Source organism: Oryzias melastigma, linkage group LG15 (assembly GCF_002922805.2).
Source record: "Oryzias melastigma strain HK-1 linkage group LG15, ASM292280v2, whole genome shotgun sequence".
NCBI classification, from domain to species: Eukaryota; Metazoa; Chordata; class Actinopteri; order Beloniformes; family Adrianichthyidae; genus Oryzias; species Oryzias melastigma.
The window spans coordinates 1694086-1717970 of record NC_050526.1 but is presented as its reverse complement, the minus strand read 5'-3'; the positions used below and the strand labels follow the sequence as shown (position 1 = coordinate 1717970).

Here is a 23885-nt window from a genome sequence, read left to right as displayed (position 1 = left end):
CCTGCTGTGCTTATCGGGGCAAAGAAGGTGATGGAAAGGACCTTAAGGCAAACGTATAGAAGTACCAACAGGCAAAACTTGGGACCCTGAAACACTTCAAGAAATGTGGGGGCCTCATTCATGAATGCTCCAGCCTCTGCAAAGACTACAACACTTCAGATGAAGCAGCTCAACTTTTCACAGCGTTTACCCTCAAACGTGAGATCCACAGCTCATCTGATCCACAGCTCATCTGATCCACATCTCATCTGACCCACAGCTCATCTGATCCACGGCTCATCTGATCCACAGCTCATCTGACCCACAGCTCATCTGATCCACAGCTCATCTGACAAATCCAGCTTTGTCTCCAGCAGAGCTAACAACAATGCTGAGTTTACAACAACTGAACAGAAGTGTCAACAACAGCTGTCCCTCTTTAGACAACATTTTGTCCTCAAATTCATTTAAAAAAGTTTTTGTGCATTTCTTCTGTCTTCCAGCTATAAGTGAATGACTGTCAGTGATCACTGGCAACAATCACATTTGGTTTAAAAAAAATAGGGACTTTAATAAAAAAATTAAATACTTTAATTTAAAAACATAATAAGTGATCCTTTTAAAGAAATAAAGGATTATAAATGTAAGTCTGAAAGCTCAAATCCAGCATATTAAGATCCAGGATAAACATAGAAGAAGCTGAATTTATCCATTACATTTGTTTCAAACTGGTTTGAATCCAGCTGTAATGTGGGAATCTTCATCATAGCAAACCCTGTGAGGATTCCCTCCATCACCCTAGGAGGAGGACTCCATCAGTACATCTAAATCTTTCATTTTTCTGAAAAACTTCATCATATTGAGGTAATGTTTCAGTGAAGCGCCCTCTAGTGGGCAGAACGTTACATACCAGCCTCTTTAGAAAAGCTGGGATCGTTTCCACAGAGCCAAAGTCAGATGCTGTTCTATCACATCGGTATTCACAGACCAGGACTTTTCCTTAAAGAAATCTGTCCAAACAACAGATGTGGAGTTCTGTGAGTTTAGCTTCAGCTAAATGCTGACCTGAACTAGCCTCTGCAGGGAAACAGACTTCAGGGCTTTGGCTTGTGCCTCTACAGACCTGTTACTGTCATTTAGAGGCGGTTCCAGGCATTTCAGAATTGTTTGAGTGGGAACAGCAGAGTGCTACGTTCACTAAACTTACAGCTGCAGCTATGCTGTTAATGTTCCACCATAAGTCCCCCACGAGCGTATATCAAACTCCACGACGCAATGAACCTCCACACATGCAAGGAGCGTTCCACAGGTGCAAGACGGTATCTACACCTGCTCCTCTTCTCTGCACTCGTGGGAGTATTCTTACGCTCCTGTGACCTCCACCGCTCCCCTGTGAAAGTATTCTTACGCTCCTAAAACTAGTAACGCCCCTCGTGGAGCTTCTCCTGCACGCCCGTGGGAAACTCAACGTTGAAGGAAAAAAAAACAGAAATATCATGGTATCATTTGTTTTTCAATTAAAATTAAAAATGAGAGGAAAAGGGATGCTTTATTGATTTATCAGTTTCTAAACTACGGCATTAAAAAGAATCATTTTTTATTTTCCCATTTTTCAAAAACCAAAAATGAAGGAAACACATGAACTCTTAGAAAATGGATTTAAACGTTCATTATGTGTTTGCTTCATTTTTGATCTTTTTTTAAAATGGGAACATCAAAGTTTATCTGTATAATTTATAATTAGAGGTATAATTAGGAGGTTTCACGAGCAGAGGAGCAGGAACGTTCCTTCCGTACATGGACTTTGATATATGTTCATGGTTGGCGCCATATGCAGCTGTCAGACATACTGGGTCAGGAGTTCCCTGTGCTCCTTTTTGTCAGTCATTGTTCCAAGACCTTCTAACATGCATCTCCAAATGTTAAGACTTCAGAAACGTAGGCTTTGTATGAAGATGTAACAGCAGGTTTCTCCTTCATGAACTTCTAAGACTGAACAAATGGAGTTGCCTCCATCTACTGCTGATTCACAAACAGACAATTTGTTGTCCATCTCTGAGACTTCAACCCCCCCATCTGAAGTTTGTCTTAAGTGCAGTGATGCATTCAGGACCAGAACGTTATGAGAGAGTTCTGCTGGTACCAGCTGGTGCAGACACGTCCTCATCTATCGATACAGATATTGGGCTGATATCGTCATGCATCCCTACTAACAAGTGAAGAGGATGTCAGCCACTGATGTGCCGTCATCAGCCCCCCCGTGTGGCCTACAGGACAGCAGCAACATTATGGTCTAACAGACACGTCGAAGAGAAGATATGATACAGACGGTCCAATACACCTATAGTACAACATCTATACATCAACTATACATTGTGCGTTTTTTTTCTTTTTTCATTGTAATCTTTTCATGGGGAGTCAGAGGGTTAGACTTGGTCACCATTAAAGAAATGTTGTAAAACTGGGGGGTCAGGATGGTGGGAGAGCTGAAGGTAAACAGAGTTTAACTACTGCTGAAGACGGAAGGATAAGCTAATATTACAAATAAAAAACTGTGAATTCTCTTGAGCCTCTTCCTATTGTAACTGTCAATTATTTTTTTCATAAATAAAAATAGTAAACACCATTTTCTTACAATATGTTCACTTGTCAGTCGACATGTAAGCTGTGTTTTTCAAATATGAGCTCATCCAGGTCAGATTGAGGACTAAGACACTGAAATGTGGAAGGATCCTGAATCTGGATCATCTTTCCACATCGTCTGTGGGGAGAGGTTAATTAAATGCTACAACAGATCCATACGTATTTCCATCCGGTGGTCTGAGTTCAAGCAGACCCAACTGTCCGCGGCTCAGAATCCACGTCAAATGAACCCAACAGGAAGTCATGGAGCAGGGTGTAGTTCAAGACACTGAGGACTAACAAGACTAAAGAGTTAGGATGGGGGGGTTACTATACTCTGAATGAGGAGTGGTTCACGTCATATGATGGCAGTTTTACAGTGGTGAGGGGTGGGGCAGGTGGGTAACGTTAGGATATAACTGTGGCCTCCGTGACTATAGCGGGGTCTTCTATGTCGGCTTTACTCTGAACCATCCTCAGCTCCAGCTGAGGCGGACTGGGCCTTCGACCAGGACCTGCCAAGTCTGAGGCACAGGGGGGGTTAGAAGAACAGAGGTCAGGTTAAACTCAGCCACAGCAGCGGTCCGACAGGTAGCTTGAACCCGTTGAAGTCCTTCTTACCATGAGCGTATGATATGGTCCTTTGGATGACGTGGTGCATCACAGAGAAAGTCTTCTCACAAGCCGTCTGGAATAGAGAAGAAAGACAGGAGAGTGAGTCTGCTAGTGCGAGTCCCACGGATGTTTTACAGCACCCTTTGTCAAAGTCAAGGCCCGGGGGCCAGATCCGGCCCGCTGGGTAATATATCTGGCCCACTTGATCCTTTTATATTATTATTATTAACCGCTTGATGTTATCTCTTGCACTGGTAACATATTAAAGCAACACTAAGATTATGGAGGCTGAGAGATCAGTTATAATGATCTATGGCACATGTGCCAGATACAGCCCTCTGGGTAATTACAACCGCCCCCCCCCCCCCAGATCATTTTATATTATCATCATTATTATTATTATTATTATTATTATTACGGCCCAGTGCTAATTTGTATCATACCGATTTTGACAGAATGTAAATTTTATGTAGAGTAAAATATTGAAAGTTATTTAGGGTTTAAGTTGATTTATTCTTAATAATATTCCTGCCTTTTTATTATTCATGATTATGATAAAAAGTTACAGTTTAAAAGTTTCAAAAATGGGCATTCTGATAGATTTTTGGACTATTTTGGCATTTACTAAGATTTTTTAGGCTGTATTAGAGTTTAGCTAATATTTACATGCTAGCTGTTTTGAATGATTTAGGGTTTTTTTCCAGTTTTTTAGGATATTTTGAAGTTTAGCTATTTTTCCAGCTACATGCTAGCTGTTTTGGCTAACCTATTTTTTTTTAGCTTTTTAGGCTAATTTGGCATTTATCTAAGATTCGGCTATCACCTTTAGCGTTTTTTGCTATCAATTTCAGCATCTTCATCTATCAGCACTAACATCTTCAACAGCCAAATTCAGCTTACAGCATTCACACTAGCATTATCACAGGTAATGCTATATATCTAGTTCATAATTATGTTAAAAAGTTACGGTTTTAAAGTTTCAAAAATGTCGTTTGAGGTTGTTCACTAAATGTTTATCCTTTCGGCCCGCGACGTAGGGTGTGTTTTGCATTTTGGCCCCCTGTGTGATTGAGTTTGACACCCCCGGTCTAAAGGCAGGAGCAGTTAGCGCTCCGGCCCAGCTGCCACTCCATCTCTGGGCTCTTTCTGAGTTCTGGTCTGCACATTCTCTCACACACAAGAAGGTTGGAGTGTGAGAGCCTGAGCAGCAGGCCAGGGTTTCTGAGAGCGTGCACCTTCAGGTCGTTGGGGTAGTGATGTGTCCACGCCAGCAGCATAGCAGCAAACAAATCTCCGGTTCCCACAAAGACGGCGTCCACTTTGGGAACTTCTATCCGAACTCTCTGTGTGGTCCTACTGCCATCGGGACGAACTGAGCAGCCGATAGAAACAACACTGTAAATCCAGTTTTCATCAGCCATCAGTCTGAAGGGTCTGTCCCACCCACCGTGACGCTGGCTGCCCAGAGACACCAGGAAACGATCTCCCAGTCTGGGGGGGAGGTCAGAGGAGGTGATGACCACAGTGTCTGGACCCATGGCATGGAGGAGATCCATCACCTGCAAGTGGTTAGTGACTCATGAATAGGAGAGGCAGAGAAGTGAAGCCACAAAGAGCGTCTTTTACCTCCACAGCATCTTTCTGTGTGCTGATGTTCTTCCCCGTCAACAACCTAAAACACAAACAAAACAATAAGGCCAACAACACCGTTAACCTTCAGCCAATGGAGCCAGCAGAGGATCTGATGAGCAGATGGTGATTGGAATTTTTACAACATGCCAATATAAATTCAGCAAGGAAACACAATTGAAAAATAAAGAAAAACATCTGGACAACAAAAAATGAACAAAAGAATGAGAACATTTCTAACAAAGTCTGGGCATGTTGGTGAAGGAGCGGGCAGAAGCCAAGCTTATTAAAGCCCACCGCTCTTACTTTCACAACTGGTTTAACAACAGCAGATATCAGCATGTCACCAAAGAAAACATAATGATAAATAAATCAACATTTCTGATGTCACCACAATTCTTAACATTGTTGCAAACCTCACACTTTCACACATAGATCACATACATTGTCCTTAAACTCCATACCCACTATACTGTGACCAAACCATTTTTTGTAAAGTGTTTTGAAGATATGAATGTTTCGACATTGCTTGTGTTCATCACCCAGACTGTTCCATAACTTTACGCCGACACAGACACACAAAGACTTTTTCAGGTAGTTCTCATTGATGGTCATTTCGGTCACCGCTCAGATTGTGGGACTTTGTTTGGTTTTTATATTAATTGGTAAGACTATTGAAGGCTTTAAAAAGAATTTGTGCTGTTTGGTATTTAACTAAGTCGTGTAATTTCAGTAGTTTTGTTTGTAAAAAGAGTTGATTTGTGTGTTCTAAAAATCCAGTTTTATTTACTATGTGTAATGCTCTTTTTGTAACATGTAAAGGGGATATATGGAACACTGAAGACGATACTTCAGCACCATAGCTAAAGGAGTGGAGAACTGAGGAGCAGTATGTTATTGCAGTATTGTTTATTATTGAGAGACTTTTTGCCATATTTGTTTTTGTGTGTCTAATGCGGGGTTTCCATGACTATTTATTATAATTCCCAAGAATTGAATTTCTTGCACATTTTCTATTTGTATACTGTCTAAGTTAATTGGTTGTTCAGAATGTGATTTTGATCACCAATTATCATTACTTTTGTCTTATTTAAATTTGATGATAATTTATTATTCTCCATCCATCTATTTATAGTAGTGAGTTCCTCATCACCTGTCTTGATAAGATTTGGATAATTGTCACCTCAGTAAATTCTTTCTATTTCATTCTCTTTTTTTCCTTTCCTTCCTCTCACACTTTTACCTTCTCTTTCCTCCATCAAAAAAGAAGAAAATATACATGTATATAAACATAACATAGAATAAATAATAATAAACGTGGTTTATACTAATACACACCATGGATGTTACATGATACATAACTCATATTGTAAAAGTAAAATCTGTCCAACACAAAAGCCTTTCAGCTCTGATCTGATTGATCAGCTGTTGGACAGGAAAAAATAAAATATTTTTTTGTTTTTATTTAATTTTATAAAAGACTTTTTGATAAGAATGATGCTACGATTTAGCTGATAGCTGTTTTTTTTTAAACTCTCTCCACCAATCATTCTTGGAGGTTTGAGCAACACGTCATCAGTCTGACCAATCAACCGTCATTACGTCCCAACTTCCTGGTAGCGACATGCTCAACGTTTCTGAGTTCCAACAAAAGTAGCAGCTCAAGATCATGTTTAGCGGTGCTGTTCTGTTGTCAGACCGTGTAAAGTGCATAAAACAGCTTAAAGACATGAGTCTGTCCAGCTTCAACGCCCCTGTTAGCACTACATCTCCCATGATGCATCAGGTTAAAGTGACGGTATCTCTTCCGGCGCAAAAAGGGTTGAAAAACACAGAGTTAACCAAGGAGTGGTTCTGTAAGACGTACATCACGGTTCTGGAGTGCTCTAACCAGTCTCCAGACCTAATCCCAAGAGAACATCTTTGGAGGAAGCTCACACTCTATGACAGCCCAGAAACCTGACTGATCTGGAGGAGATCTGTGTGGAGGAGTGGGCCAAAATCCCTTCAGTGAAATGTGTAAACCTGCTGAAAAACTACAGGAAAAGTTTGATCTGTGGAATCACAAACAAACGCCGCTGTACCAAATATTAACATTGATTTTCTCAGGTGATCAATTACTCATTTGCAGCAGTGGCAAACAAATATATTATTTTAAAAATCCTAGAATGTGACTTCCAGATATTTTTAGAATTTGTCTCTCACAGTGGACATTCACCTAAGAGGAAAATGTTAGATCCCTCCATGATTTCTACATGGGAGAACTTACAAAATGACATTAGTGGGGGATTTTGCAAAAGCGATGATCAAATGAAACAATTATGGACTCACTCAGCTTCAAACTGGTTAGGGGTGATGATGTCTGCGACAGGAACCACTTTATTCTTGTAGACCGGATAAAGGTTCTGAGGAACGTACTGAGGAGAGACAAAGTAAGCAAATATTCATGAGAAAAACTGCAATAGTTAAAAGGAAAATTGTCCTGACTCAGATTGTGATCATCTGCTACATCATGAAACCAAATAAACTAAACCAATAAAAAACTGATAACAGCACAATCAATCAATAATGAAAAGAGATGAAGACTCAGAGAAGCATGACCTTTGTGTGAGGAGTAAACAGAAGCTTCAAGAAACACCATCATCACTGGTGGCACTGTTTCAGGATACTCATTTAATTGGAACAGATCTGTTCTATTATCACTGAAGACTAAACAGCAAACACTCTCCATACCACTTTGATCAGGTAAAAAAATCTAGGTCCTCATTTCACCCACAAACCATCAGAGCTGGTACAGCCACAGTAAAAAGTGAAATGTTGCCAAAGATGATTTATCTCCTTCTATGATCCCCAAACATCTAAAACGTTTCAAACAGACTGCCTATCAGCTTCTTATGGAACAATAAACCAGGAAGAATTAGTCCAAACTTTAAAATCAGTAAAAAAGCTGTGGAGGTTTAGAACACATTAAAAGTCAAGGCCCGGGGGCCGGATCCGGCCCTCCAGGTAATTCTATCCGGCCCTCCAGATCATTTTATTTTACTGTTATTAATGTTATCTTGGGCTCATTTCTAACTTGTATAATTTTGACAAAATATATTTTTATGGAGAGTAAAATATTGAAAGTTATTTAAGGTTTAAGTTGATTTATTCTGGGATAATATTCCTGCCTTTTTATTATTCATAATTATGTTAAAAAGTTACAGTTTTAAAGTTTTAAAAACTGGCATTCTGCTAGCTTTTTGGACTATTTTGGCATTTATTTTGGGGGGGTATTTTAGAGTTTAGCTAATATTTCAGCTACATGCTAGCTGTTTGGCTAAGCTAAGTTTTTTTTGTTTGTTTTTTAGGCTAATTTGGCATTTAGCAAAAATTGTAGCTGGACATCAGCTTCAGCGTTTTCAGCTTCTAACTTCAGCGTTTTCTTCTATCAATTTCAGCATCTTCAGCTATCAGAACTAACATCTTCAACGGCCAAATTCTGCTTACAGTTGCTGAAAAAGTTGGACTGAACCATTACTTTTTAAAAAGATAGGCTGCTACGGGGTTGAAATAAACTGAGGGATATGATTAAATGGTGCAATTTGATAAAGATTTATGTATTTTTCTCATTTCTTTTATTTAGGTGAGAGTAAACAGGCAAATGATCATGTTAGCAGAAAGAACTTTATTGGCTATTTTTATTAGTTTTGTATACTGTGAAAAAGTAACTTGGTTGGTTGGGACATCCTCGTTTGGCTGACCTCTACACCTCAGCTGCCTTTTTGTTTAATTTTGGTCTTTTTTTTTCTTGTGAGGTTTGTGACAAGAAATAAATGAATACCTTTTCACTCAGAGTTTAAGACTTTCAAGGCCTTATTACAGTCAAATGAAATGTAAGACTTTTTAAAGACCGTGGTCGCCCTGCACATCCCATACCCGCCACTATGGACCCCAACACAGGTTACACAAGGTAGGTGGTGCCATTGATCTTCTGTCCCCTACCCCATCTCTTGAGGGGGGAGCCAGGCCCTCAGCGGCGATGGCTGGGTCCCTTGGCTAGAGGCTTTCCAGGCCTTGATGCCTCTCTCCACGCAGTAAGAACCAGAGATGACGACCTGGTTCTGGGACCTTTCAACAGAAGGGGAGCCCGGTCGGCCGATGTTTACCATTGTCTTGGACATCCTCCTCTTGGTGGGGGAGGGGAGTGGCCCCTGCCTCGCTCTCTACTGGACTTCCAATGGGTCAGGTGGGTGGCTGGCTAGATTGTGGGGTAGTGGTGTGGGCTCAGAAATCCCAGGTGGTGGGGGCTGCTTTTCTGGGGCTGGGGGGTTGGGGCTCTCAAGCTGGGCCCCCTGGTGCAGCAGGAGGGGCTGTTCTCTGGCTGGGCTAAGGCTCATGTGGCCCTGTGGTGATCCTGCCAAGACTGGTCTGGGTTGCTGATGCTGGGTTGCCCGGTGGGCAAATTCCCTTGATCTGCTATCCCCCAGACACCTATATGAGATAGCAGATCATAGGAATCCTGTGATCTGCTATCCCCCAGACACCTATACGAGATGGCAGATCACAAGATTCCCTTGATCTGCCATCCTGTGTAGGTGTCTGGGGGGTCCTGGCCACCACTGCTGCCTTGCTTTCCTTGTGGGGCTTGGTGTGGGGGTGACAGGATGCTCCCCTTCTTTTTACATTCCATCATCATCCACCACAGCAGAACATAAACACTCACCTGAGCTCAGGTGTCAGCTTCACATGTGTGTGTTTGTATCCTTTCTTTTGTACCCCCCACCCCCACCTCTAACATCCCACTCTGCTTCTCTTGTATTTTATCCATCTGGTTCAACAAGAAATATTCACAAATGTAAAAAATAAAGTTTAGCCTTAAATGCAAAGGGAATTTATATAAATACACACCTCATGTGTGAGAAAATTAATAACCCCTGTTGTAAAAGTAAAATCTAGTAAACAGAAGAGGCCTTCAGGTCTGATCTGTTTGCTCAGGTGAACAAGAACAAGTTAAAAAAACTAGTCCATCAAATCTTTGCTTTCATGTCCAGTTAAAACACAAGCATTTACTTGATTTCAGGTCTGTGTTTAAGTTATAAATTGCTTTCTAATGACAGCACAGAAGATAAAATAAACATTTACACAAAGCTCCATCCCCACACAAACACCCAGACGAAACCCATCAGTGTGAAAGCAGAAATCTCACCATAGATCCATGATCACCGAGGACGGGGTCACACACTGTCAAGACACAGACAATCAATTATTACTGCGATCATAAAGTCATCTTCATTATCCTACTGGATTTTTCATTGCAGGGATAACAGCAGTGGACAACAAGGATCTCACACAGGTTTAAACAGCCCTCTTACTAGAGACAGTTTTTGGGTTATGAAGGAAATGGTCAATGTTTCCTATTGTTTTCATTTAATGAAGCGTCTTCAAACAAAAGCCTCGAGTGGCTTCAGAGCAGAAAACAGGACAAAGAAAGATAGTGAGTAAATATTTATTTCTACAGTACCTTTCCCAGATAAAATCACCAAGAGCTTCACAAAGTAAAAACACAATTACAGAAAGTCATACATATAATGCAGATCAAATTAGTAAAGGTAAAACACAACAAAAGACAAAAACAGATTAACTATAAGCTCTTCTGAATAAAAACGGTTGACCTGAGTCGATCTGTTGTACTGAGAAAGGAGGTCGTTCCAGAGACGAGGAGCAACAGCTAGAAAGGTAACGTCTCCTCTGGTTCTAAAGCAAGGTTTTGGAGTCTGTTATAGATTTGGGTTTGAAGACCTCAGTGCGTAGAGTAGGGGGTTAAAAGGTCAGCGATGTATTTGGGAGTTTGTCCTTGCAAGGCTCTAGAAACTTGGAGTAACATTTTAAAATCAGTTCCAAATTTAACCTGGAGCCAATGTAAATACAGTAATGGAGTTCTGTGTGCTCGTTTATTGGCTCCTGCTAAAAGCCTTCCCACAGAGCTCTGAACACGTAGACGTTTAAAGAACTTTTGCTAAATAGTGAATTACAATCATCTAAACGTGAAGAGGTAACAGGATGAGTAATTATCTTTAGGTCAGGTCTAGATAAGATGGATTTCTTTTACTTTTGCTACATTCCTCAGGTGATGCATACGATTTTTGACAATTTGTCCTTCCAAAGACAGTTTTGTCAAACAACATCCCTAAAGGTTCCTGACACTCGACTGGACAGAGGAGCTCAAGGAACCAAGGTGCTGTTTGATGGAAGGGATTTTGTTTTGTGGGGCAAAATCACTGTCTGTCTTTTGAGTATTTAAGTGTAAGTGGTTATTAGAGAACCATGAGGTAATGACAGATAAACAATCCTCTAAACTGATCAAGATATTAAAGTCCGTTTCAGGGAAGGAGCAATATAGTTGAATGTCGTCTGCATACAGATGGTAAGAAATGTGGCTGAAATTACTAATTAGTTTCCCAAGAGGAATCATATATAAAATTAATAAAACAGGGACCAGAACTGAACCCTGAGGTACGCCACAACATAATTTTTTTCCCGTTTTAGAGGTTAATGTACGTAGAGTGATGTTACAAGTTCTTCCACTGAGGTAAGAGTCAAACCAATCTAAATGAGATGTTAATGAGTTCAACAAACTCACACCAATACTTACTTCAATACTTTTAGGAAAATACTAGTGGGAATTACAAAGAAGAGGGTTTGATCTCCTTCAGTGAAGAATGAACATCCTCCACAGTTACTGGAGAGAAGTTAGACCATGATAGTGAATGTTGAGAGCGAAGGGAGGCTGGAACACTGACTAACGGAGGGATCTGAAGAAATGCGCTCCCGTCAGCTTCCAACCGTCTAAGAGGGTTCTGAAGACAGAAGGGGTCCTACCTGGTACTAGTAAACCTGGGCCTGATAAAGTGGCTGGTGAGTGTATATGAATGAAAGGCGCTATAGAAATAAATAAAGTTTGAGTTTATATACCGGGTCAAATCGGGTCAGTTACTGATTATTAACTAGGTTAGTTACTAACCATACACCAGGTTAACTGTCTGGTCTGAAAAAGGTTAGAAACCAGGTAAGTTGTTGATTATAAACCTGATTATAAACTAGATAAGATAGTGACTATAAACTAGGTTAGTTACTGATCATAAACCAGGTGAGGTACTGACCATAAACCAGGTTAGGGTTAGCTCTCTTCAGTTCCTGAACAATGTCCACGACCATTTCCAGAAAGGATGTGTCTCTGGTGTATCCTAAACACACACAAACACAACAAACATTTTTAATGAGTAAACCAGTGGTGTTGTTACAGTCAGATCTTCAGCTCCAACTCCTTCAATCTTTAACTAAAAACAGAATATTTGAAAAAACAACCTCAACATTTTTGGATCCTCTCTTTTTGAGACAGTTCATGATTAGCTTTGGTTTAGGTTACTTGGCCAATGTTTACCTGTCAGAACGTAGTCATAGTGATGAACATTGTTGAGTTTGATTCCCTCATAGAGAACATGGAGCTCATCTGCTGTCAATACCTGGCCTTTCCAGTGAGAGTAACCTGAAAAGAGCATTGAGCACACTGTAGTTTAGTCGTTCAACATCCATTTGTCCATCAAATTCCTTATCCTGCTATATCCGTCTCCTGGTCACGGGGTTGCTGGACCCCAGAGCTGTGTTTCTGCAGAGGTCCCTGTTTCACACTAAACAGGGACCTGCATTCAAGGGGGGTGGGGGTTATGGCACGTTTTTTCTGTAGTGTGCAATGTCGCTGCTCCAGGTGAGTCACTGCCAGGTGATTTGGTTGCTAGGCAACAAGCTCAAAGAAAGCCAAAGGGGCTGTGAAACAGAGACGAACATTCAGAGTAGCTTCCCTGAGTAAGGGACCGGAGGAGATAGGGTCTCTCCTGACGTTGCTGCGCCTCATTCCTCCGCCTTGTTTCTGTGTTCCGGTTCCTGTATCTGCCGGCGTCTTGGATGAAATCATTCCAAAGTCATCAAGATGCATCTCCATAAACCGAAATATATCAATAACATAACCAGAGCTTTTGAGAAGATTTGATCAAACTTAATCAGAGAAATTCTGTTTCTATTTCCTGTCACATTTCACAGGGTTTGACTCTGAGGCAGCTTATGAGTGCTGCCCCCCCCACCTGCAGAGAGGGCATTTTTCTATGTTATCAGTGCAGAATCAGATATAGGCTGATCAGCAGCAATCACGGAAACATTGGACAATAAAGCTACACATCACCCCTTGGATTCTCCATGGCTTAAATGGTTTGCTCTTCCCTCCTCAGCAGCATTTGGGTGGGACAAAGTAAAGACAGAGACCCAACCCAAATTCTTCCCTTCTCTCTTCCCCTACATTTGACGAAGCATTTTTAGTGCAAGTGTGTCCGGAATGTTATTTGTTATTTTTTTCAATTTCACCCTTCAAACAGAGGGATACAAAGTCTCCCGTCGCGAGGGTAAACCGTGTCGCACTGAGAAGCTCTTTTCTTCACGTGGATATGCTCTGAAGCACAGTTTATATTTAAATGTAACTAATGACTTTTTGTTGTAGCATGACCTTTTTAAAGTTACAAAACCAATGTTGTTATGTATATTCAAGCGCTGGAAGCTCAGCGCTAACACTAGCTGACCGGTGATTATTGATGACGTCATCAACAAAAGTGACGTCCGAAATGTGAGACACTATTTTTTCATAACTCTACGTTTGGAGGGCTAAATGAAGGGGAAGGGAGAGGGGAGGATTCAGATTGGGCCTAATGCTCCGTGTTCAACATCTCACCTGCCAATCAGAAAATAAGCTCCTGATAATGTGCAAATTTGAATTCAGATAATAAAAAAAAAACTGATTTAAACTGAAATACACTTCTGATGTATAGAATCATAATTGAAGCAATACACTTCTAAAAAGCTTTTAAAACTATACATTTTATTTAATAATAAAATTTCAAATGAGAATTTTTTTAACATTGCTCGTTTATGAACCTCTCCAGTGGTCTTCAGAAGAACTGTAACATTTAATATTTCCGTATCTCACTCAGACACAGGAGTTTGTCTGCTAAGACCTTAGTGTTTTATCTTATAGCATGTGTTAGAGAAAGCAGTGCACCCCTCAGGTGTAATAGATTATATCTAGGGCTGCATATGCTTCTTTGTTCTCAGTCTTCCATGGCATCCATGTAATGTGCCAAAACACAGCACACATTAAATCATCTTAAATTCTGCGCTTTTGGCTTTTTATTGATTCCAGAATTACCTTTCAGTTGATCACCAGCAAACCCGAATGAAACAGCTCATGAACTCTGTTTTTGCACCCACACAATTTTACATGATTTACTCTTGGTAAATCTAGTTCATTGACTGTGCTCTTCCTGCTCTGAAAGGTTAGGTTTGCATTTCCTTAAAAAAAATGTGTTAACAGAGGACACAACCTCTTAAAATGATCAAAAAGGGACTCATGAACAATTTCTGTTTCTTGTTTGATAATTGTGATGTAGACTTTCTTTGTTTGGCAGAACATAGTTATTCAACTGTTCTAGTTTAGATGAAGGGTGGGGTAAGGCCTGACAGCTTCAGAAGTAAAGCTCTGCCAATAAAGGAGGGGATAATCATCATTAGTAATGATCTAGATCACATGTGTCAAAGTCAAGGCCCGGGGGCCAGATCCGGCCCTCCAGGTAATTCTATCCGGCCCTCCAGATCATTTTATTTTATTGTTATTAATGTCCCGATGTTATCTTGTGGTCATTTCTAACTTGTATAATTTTAACAAAATATATTTTCATGGAGAGTTTTAGTTGGTTTAAGTTGATTTATTCTGGAATAATATTCTTGTCTTTTTATTTTTCATAATTATGTTAAAAAGTTACATTTTTTAAGTTTTAAAAATTGTCATTCTGCTAGCTTTTTGGACTATTTTGGCATTTATTTTTAGGTTATTTTGAAGTTTAGCTAATATTTCAGCTACATGCTAGCTATTTTGGCTAACCTAAGTTGTTTTTTTATTTAGTTTTTTTATACTAAATTGGCATTTAGCTAATATTTTAGCTGGCTATCAGAGTCTGCGTTTTCAGCTATCATCTACAGTGTTTCCAGGTTCTTCAGCAGTCAGATTTAGCTTACATCATTCACACTAGCATTATTGCAGGTTCATAATTATGTTAAAAAGTTACACTTTTAAAGTTTTATAATGTAGTTTTAGTGTTCAATAAATGTTTATCCTGTCCGGCTGGAAAGTTTTTGCCCTTTTAGTTTTTTCTCTAACAGAGTTTTCAAACAGTCTTTAGCTTGCAGTATATAAAAACATCTTTCCATCCATATGCATATCCACCCAGCTCTTAACATTGACAGTACCTGTGTGATTGGAGAACTGCACAGAGTTGATGGAATCGACCTCAAAGCCTAAAACCTGCAACAGAAGGCAGAGGAGACTATTTCAGCTCAGCATCAGTCTATCAAAATATTCTTCATCTCGTTTGGTTTGCTTTCATTCACAAAGTTCCCAAGAGAAAATCAAAAACTGAAATGAAACAAACCACACAACAGAAAAACGTGATTTCAGCAGACCTGTATGTGTGAGTGCACTTATACTAAATTAACTCCGACAGGGTGAAAACAGCAGAAAAAAGTTGAAAGGCTCATCCTGTCACGTATGATAATGCTCCTGCAGATCCTCACTGCAACAAGTTTAAAGTCTCCCTCTGATGAAAATCCTGTTTTTAACATGTCTGTGTGGGATTTTTCTCCTGAAAGAGAACAAATGTAATAAGAAATAATTTTGTTTTTTTCATTTCTGAGTATTTCTCCTTTTAAATCAATCAAACAGTCTTGGACAGACTCTGTTTGAATGAATGATCTTCTTTCCATCAACAGCTCTGCTGCACATGCACTAAACCCTCATCTGTTCCTAGAGTCTAGTTCAGGTTCTGGAGAAGAGCCCCTGAACAAAAATTAAACACTACTGGGAATATTTTTTTTAGATTCCAAAAGTTGACATAGGGGACTTTAACCAGGAAACATTAACAGACTGCTTCGTGGTTTTCAGATTCACACTGTGGCAATTTTTTTCTCCTCCAAACATTCAGAGCTTACAGCATTTCCTCCCTTTGGTTCTCCTCTATTTGGTAATTTTCTCTGTGTTCCCACTGCTGTGAACCACACCAGAGTTCATCTGCAGGTAGAGCTGCCACAAACAATTATTTTAATAGTTGACTAATCACTGATGATTTTTCCCGATTAATTGACTAATCGGGTCACACGTAAACTGGATGTAAAACACATCTTAACCATCATTAGCTGTAAACTTGTTTACTAGCTTAGTGTTTAAACTACATGCTAACTAAAGATAAAGACAATTAATATGATAGTTTATTAAACCTCTTTTCTTTCATTTATTTCTGGCATTAAAACAAGGCTTAAACGAGGTTGACAATCTGAATCAATAGGAAAACACAAAATAAAAGCCTGAATTTTTTTAAAGCTTTAAAACATATATGTAATAAAACAAAGTATTTCAAAACCTAATGAAACAAATACACTCAAAATATTTGCTCACTGAGGCCTATTTATGAAATGACAACACTTTTGGCATCTTTGAACTCCAGATATTCCTATATATAAAAACTTGAGGGTGATCACATAAACAAAGTGCTTTGAGACACTGCATCTTAAAAATAAATATTTTTAAAAAAGGAAAAAAAACAGGAGCTGTTCCCCCCGCTGCAATAAAAGCTCCACTCACTGGTTACAAGTAGAGCAGTGGCTGTCTCCTGCAGGTGTTCTATAAATCCTTCTTACCTACTGCACATGCAGACTGAAATTACGTCATATTCTTCCGTTTGGCGGACCACCCATAAATCTGTGCTACCTATTTAATCTTGTGGTTACTATGCTGGGTTTTTTTTTTTTTTGAGTTTCTGTGACTTTAGGTCCCATTTAATTGTATGCTTACCCCTTGTGCTCTCTTATGGGGTCCAGATGACCCTACTCTTACACTGATCTTCTCATGAAGAAGGTGGACAAAACTGGGCAGGATTTTATGTCTCCCACGGACACCGGGGAAGATAAAAGCTCAATCTGAATTCTTCTCTTCTCCCTTCCCCTTCATTTATTCCTCCAAACAGAGTTATGAAAAAATAGTGTCTCCTATTTCAGACGTCACTTTCATTCATCAATAATCACCGGTCTGCTAGCTTTAGCGTGGAGCTTACAGCACTTGAATATACATAACAACAGCGGTTTTGTAACTTTAAAAAGGTCATGCTACAACAAAAAGTCATTAGTTATATTTAAATGCAAACTTCTGTGGTTCAGAGCACATCCACGTGAAGAAAAGAGCTTCTCAGTGCAACAGGATTTACCCTCATTTACCCTAAAAAATACATTTCCTGGACACACCTGCACTTAAACTGCCCCTTCAAATGGAGGGCAAGGGAGAAGGGAAGAATTCGGATTAGGCCCAACTGTGGCTTGAAAAAAATGCAGACATTGTTTTAGGACTCCTCTTCTTCTTCTCTCAGAGTTTCAACCCAAATTTGACCCTTAAACATGCTCAAAAACAGACCAACATTTCCAGATTAAACCCTTGTACCCCATGTCTGGCATATTTCAATACAACTAAAGGTAATCATATTGAAGGCAATTCATTTTATCTCGGACGTCATTTCGTAGCATAGTGGGATATCAAGGAATATTTGAATATTTAAAAGACTGAACGTTTACTACTGTCTCAAATTGACATGCAATGTTGGGAATTGCACCAATTCATGCAAATTCAACGAATTACAGCAACTATTTTCATCATTGCATCTTTGTCCTTTTGAATAATCCCTCTTATTGTGAAGTTTGAACCCTTAACCTGTCTCCACCAATCAAGATTAAAGACTCAAGCATGCCATCAGTTTAACAACTTAATGTCCTCAATTATATGCGTCAATTATTATTATTATTAGCTAGTTTCTGTCCAGGGGGAAAAATGTAAAAATATGTTTTTGCCTCATTTTTCAATGTTCTGTTTACATAGCAGTGGACTAAGTTGGGCTGGGTGACTATCTGGGTTCTGCTAGTGTTCTATGTTCTGGAGCTCACTACAGCAGGCCGAGATGGTTGTTGGTTCTAAGGTTGGGGTTTGGACCAACAGGGCTCAGTTACTGGCTGAATAAGGAAATGGGGGAGTGGGGTGCATGAGAGACGGAATTCAGACTTTTGGTGAGCATTTCTTTTGATGTTGTTGAGAGTTGATGGCACAAGCTGTACCGCGTTGGTTACAGTCCACAAAATAAACAGACCTCAAACAGGTCATGTCTCTGCGCCTCAGTGCAGGGAAAGGACGCTAGTGAAAAGGATGACAGCTACTTTCCAAACTGTAAGTTTTGTTCTTATTTTAGTGGCTCAAACATTGGTTGAGAGGGTTGCTCCTGGACTGCAAATGTAAAGTGAACCAAACGCTGAATCAGTACAAACGTTTACCATTAACTGTGCAGTGGGACTGTAATGTGTGATGTCAACCATGGTAAATGCCTCACTTCCAGCTCCAGTGAAACTAAGTAAATGGTGTATACTTATACAGCACTTTTCTACCTTCCATGAAGGCCCAAAGCGGTTTACAGTCCCATTCACCCATAAACACACTGATGGCTGCTCCACTCATCCAACACAGCCACCAACCGATATTCACCAGAGGAAATCTGGGCTTTAATGTCCAGCCCCTTGACACATCGACATATGGCAAGGCGGGAACTGAACCTACAATCTTCTGATCAGAGGTCGACAGTCCTACTTCTACACCACGGCCACTATTTTCCACGATACAGACGCCGCAATATGGAGCCAGATGACGACAATAACCAGTAATTGGTCCGAGTTGGTCTAAGTCATTGACTGTCTATAAGAACTGGACACAATCCCCTTCCCCCCTGGCGTTCCAAATAGGAGGAACCTGCCGGTCCCAGAAAGCCAAAATCCCATAGACTTCAATAGAAAAGTCACTCAGACAAAGTCATATTAAGATCTGGATTGTTTGTATGTACCCCACTTGATTGTTTTATCTCCATATTTTAATTGTCCTTTTTATTGTTGTTTTGATGTTTTAGTCCGACATTTTAAACATCTGTCCCGAGTCTACAGATGAAGAATAGCCTCTGGGGTAATTCTGGCACACTGCGGTCATGCTTTTAATGTGCACTGTCCCTGAGAAAGAAACCAATAAATAAATCTATTAGTCAGAAAAAAAAACTATTATTGCTCTGGAGTCTCTATTTAAAATGTTATGGCTAAAACTTTTTTTTCTTAAAATATTTTCTTTATTGCAAGTTACTCAAGTTATAAAAAGTTATAAATTGACCAATCAGATGCCTGTGTAAAAGCATGTGGTTCCTGCTGGCCCCCACCTCGAACATTTACAGATTCTCATGAGCCTTCGGTGGAAGGGGTGTGGCTTTCCAACAAGCTCACTCATTAGTGAGAGTGGTTGCCATAGAAATTATGATTCAGACCGACTTATTTACCAACGTTATCTGTACAGTGGAAATTGAAAATATTTTAATTCACTTCATTGGAGCCAGAGGTACGGCATGTTCTATGGGTGACATCACAGGGGCTTTGTCCATATCTTCTTTTCCTTTTGGCTTTTCCCATCAGGGGTCGCCACAGCGAATCAGTTTCCTCCATCTAAGTCTGTCTTCAGCATCCTCCACTCTAACACCAGCCACCTTCGTAGGTCTGATTCGCATATTTGATTTGGCAAGATTTTACGTCGGATGCCCTTCCTGACACAACCCTCTGTATTTATCCGGGCTTGGGACCGGCACAATGAGACCCTGGCTTGGGCCCCCTCGTGGCTACATTCTTGGGCCCCCTCGTGGCTACATTGCTTTGTCCATATCTATGTGTCAAAAATAGTCTAAGTCAGGGGTGTCAAACTCCAGGCCTCGAGGGCCGGTGTCTTACATGTTTCCCAATCAACCTGCTGTTGACGCTTGTTTTTGCTAAACACACCTGATCCAGGAAATCAGCATCAGATAAGGTAGGATTTCTGGAAAACAAGCAGGAGAACAGCCTGGAGGTCTGGAGTCTGACACCTCTGGTCTAAGTCAAAGTTTCCATGGCAACTAATGCCACCAATCAGGAGTAAGCTTGGTGAAAGCCACACCTGTTTCACTGAAAGTAGGCTTGGGAGAATCTGAATATGTCAGAATCCCCCCTACTCACACTGTACACAGTATAGCCTGTTTGCCATTTTCCAGAGCTGTCAGAATATATAATTCCAAAATCGAGTGCACTCGAAATTTCCCAGAAGTCTTTGCGAAAAAGTAGCGTGCATTGGTGCTCACTAGATTAGCGAATATAGACCACAATGCATTGCGGTTGAACAACTTTGGAAAAAAAAAATGTGCTTAAATGTAATTTTCTAATAAACCATCCACATTTTCACCATCAGAACACAGTGGAGTCATAAATGAACGACGGAGTGAAATGTTTGTATTGACTCGATTTTGACTTTGTGAAATTGGTGACATCATATCTGGCATTTAGAAAAACTCAAGAAAAGCAGTGAGCATCGAGTCTGAATTGCCTTTAAAATCCAGGGCACTATAGTTTTTTAGTAGGGAATTCAGACAGACTCTGTCAAACATTTCAAAAGTTTAAGAAGGGGGCCAGCGGACAGCACATGCTTTTACTGAGGCATCTGATTGGTCAGTTTATAACTTCAAAAACTTGCAGTTACACTATAGCATGTGTCAAAGTCAAGGCCCAGGGGCCGGATCCGGCCCTCTGGGTAATCATATCTGGCCCTCCAGATCATTTTATTTTATTATTAATGTCCCGATGTTATCTTGTGCTCATTTTTAACTTGTATAAATTTAACAAAATATATTTTCATGGAGAGTAAAATATTGAAAGTTATTTAAGGTTTAAGTTGATTTATTCTGGAATAATATTCCTCCCTTTTTATTATTCATAATTATGTTAAAAAGTTACAGTTTTTAAGTTTTAAAAATTGGCATTCTGCTAGCTTTTGGACTATTTTGGCATTTATTAAGATTTTTTAGGCTATTTTGGAGTTTAGCTAATTTTTCAGCTACATGCTAGCTGTTTTGGCTAATTTAGACTTTTTTTGTTTTTAGGTTGTTTTGGAGTTAGGGTAATATTCACACGCTAGCTGTTTAGGCTTTTTTTCATTTTTTAGGCTATTTTGAAATTTAGCTATTGGTACATCCTAGCTGTTTTGGCTAACCTAAGTTTGTTTTATATAGTTTTTTAGGATAATTTGGCATTTAGCTAATATTTAGTTGGCTAGCAGCTTCAGCGTTTTCAGCTATTAACTTACACACTTACTTACAGTTAGAGGCTAGCTTTTTGGCTAACTTACTTATTTATTTTTTTAAGTTTTTTAGGCTAATTTGGCATTTAGCTAATATTTTAGCTGGCTATCTACTTCAGCATTTTTAGCCATCAGCTTCAGCGTTTTTAGATATCAATTTCAGCATCTTCAGCAACCAAATTCAGCTTACAGTATTCCAAATAGCCTTATCGCAGGTAATGTTATATATCTAGTTCATAATTATATAAAAAAGTTACACTTTTAAAGTTTTGAATGAAGTTTTAGAGTGTTCAATAGATGTTTATCCTCTTCAGCCCGTGACCCAATGTGTGTTTTGGATTTTGGCCTCTTGTGTGATTGAGTTTGACACCTCTGCACTACAGCAAATAATACAATGATAAAAAAGCATAAACATGCTTAAAAAGGACTGTCACTCAGTCCAGGTCTCAGATCCAGTCTATGGTTTCACCTGACTTATGTGGACAGTTACAAGATTTTAGCCTCGTGATTTAAAACAAAAATGCTAAAAATGTAATACAATAATACACCGATGATAACAAAAACGATGTCACAAACACATCTTCGTCCCAGCTGACAGAAAGTCCTCTCCTCCATAAACCACGTCGCTGCGCGCGGCCTGCAGAGCCGCGCGTCATCGTCGGACACCCCCTCAATGGATGGCAGCAGTCGTGACACATTTCGATGATGATGAAATTCCCGCTGGAATCTGCGGCGTGAACGCGCTTGTCTGCGAGCACCTGAGCCTCTCCAGCGGTCTACCTCGAGCTGCGGAAGGACATCCGTCTTTGTCTGCGCTCTTTGACATGTCACTGCTTCTCCCGTTATCTTCTGCTCGCTTTTATCCATCAACATACAGACACATTAAGGACGGGGCGCCCGGTACCGTTCCCATCAATAATATCGGAACATTGTGTATTTTCACAGCTAAGGGGAAACCTGAGTCTCGTTTTGTGCTCAAAGTCGAATTATTCCCGTCACCGTCGGATGACAGCTCTCCCGGTGTCCGATAATGGGTGCGTGCGGGGTGCATTTACCTGTAGGGGGAAAGAGGCGCTCTTGTTGCCCACGTACCCCCGGACGACGTGACTCTGTATGGACAGCACGCGGCACTCCATGGCGGCTCCCGGTCAGCCGAGGAGAGGTGCGAGCAGTCCGGTTCTCAGGGGAGCCGCGCGCGTACACGGCCCGGCGAGCGCGCGCACGTCCAACATCAGCCTGCGTTCGTTAGCATGGGAGCTAATCAGCTGAGAGAGGCGCCGAAACGTGGTACGTGACGGAGCGGTATAGCAAGCCACGCAGACCAAAAACCTCCAGGTCTTCAGAAGGCAGTTTTTAAAGGAAGTATTGATGTGAGACCAACACGAACGATGATGGAAATTCATCTGGACCACAGAGTACATGCGGCCAAGATGCACAATGCTGCATCGCGTCTATTTAAAATAGAGTTAAACTTTACCTGAGACAGTGTCTCCCTGCAGTTCTCTTCCCTGGGGGACCAAGAGGCACGCGCACACATAGCGTCCTAGGGGTGCACGTGCCCCCTTTCCCTGGTATTAAAAAGTGCAGGTTTTTTTTTTCAATATTAATTTTTGTCAGTGACACATAAAAGAAGAAGGTTTCAGGGTGTAGCTAGAGTTTGCTATAGCAACTGCAAGGTTTGACCAAAAAGCTTAGCAACCCCAACTATATAATGCTTAAATCCAATCCTTTATTTGTATAAAAAATGTTTATTGTGCAGAATTGTATGACATGTTTTTAATTTTGACTACTTTATTTTGTGTTCAGATGTGACTGAAAACAGCAGCAGTGTCTCCACAGAGACGGCGTTTGAGTTTGCGTTTGTTCTGCATTTGTTACTAATCATTTTTTTAATAAGAGACTGTATTTTATTTTGCTTTAACTGACTGTAAAATGGCAGATGTTGACAATAATTAGTTCACATAGAAATGACATTTACCTACAAAGGTTTCATGGCTGAGTAGTCATCTGCTAGAACTTTTTTTTTAATTATTACTTTACTTAATTTCCATATTGTTTAAAGGACGAAAAAATACTGAATGTGAGTTTTTTTTTTTTTTTTTTTTTTTTTTTTCCCTTTTCCAACTTTGAACCCCTACCCCTCAAAAATCTTGCACACGTCCCTGGGGGAGCAGTGAGCTGCAGACACTCAGGGACCATTTGGTGTATTAACCCTAACGGTAATCCTAACCCTTCCTACAGGTCCGTGCTGCTCAGCACTGGCCGCGCGATATTTTTTAAGTTTGACAGAAGCTCAAAAAAATTATTTTCAAAATAAAAGACACCAAACAGGATCATCTTAGTGCAGTTAGTAACGTAGTAATGTTGTGCAGCATAAGATAATATGTGTTTTTAACTCATCAAAGATCAAACTTTTTACCAAAGTTTTGCTTTGTTTATAAAATCTGTTCATTCTGGAGGTAGAGTTGATCAAACAAGACGTCTTCAGGTCAACAGGATGTAAAAACCTACATAGTTTATCATCTATGTGAACCTCAGACATCAATTTATACATTTAACTCATCTAAATTAAATAAATGCTAATTAAGTAATTCTTACTTTAAAAACTGTTATTTTCTTTTTCTATTTTTTTTTCTCCTCTTTGTCCTCAGCAGTCTTTCACTGCTGGGTTTAGCTATTTTAGTTTGGATCTTGGTAGTCTTAGTTTACAGGCTTTGTTTATTTGTTTTCTTTAGGTAGTTTT

At 40.0% G+C, this 23885-nt stretch overlaps 1 protein-coding gene across 2 annotated transcripts; it reads right to left on the bottom strand.

Annotated features, from left to right (window-relative positions):
* Positions 1-547: 547 nt before the first annotated feature.
* On the bottom strand, positions 548-23505 carry pdxkb (pyridoxal (pyridoxine, vitamin B6) kinase b). Of its 2 annotated transcripts, none has more exons than XM_036215558.1 (11): positions 22620-23505; positions 15175-15229; positions 12269-12373; positions 11988-12071; positions 10034-10068; positions 7177-7262; positions 4843-4888; positions 4664-4775; positions 4452-4588; positions 3223-3289; positions 548-3125 (listed from the first exon to the last, which is right to left on the bottom strand). In XM_036215558.1, exons 1-11 carry the CDS (start codon positions 22677-22679, stop codon positions 3010-3012), a joined length of 903 nt encoding a protein of 300 aa, XP_036071451.1. In that variant the 5' UTR covers positions 22680-23505; the 3' UTR covers positions 548-3009. The 2 variants fall into 2 exon arrangements, with proteins under 2 accessions (XP_036071451.1, XP_024117124.1); XM_024261356.2 differs by lacking the exon at positions 22620-23505 and adding an exon at positions 22198-22558.
* Between the last annotated feature and the right edge of the window lie 380 nt (positions 23506-23885).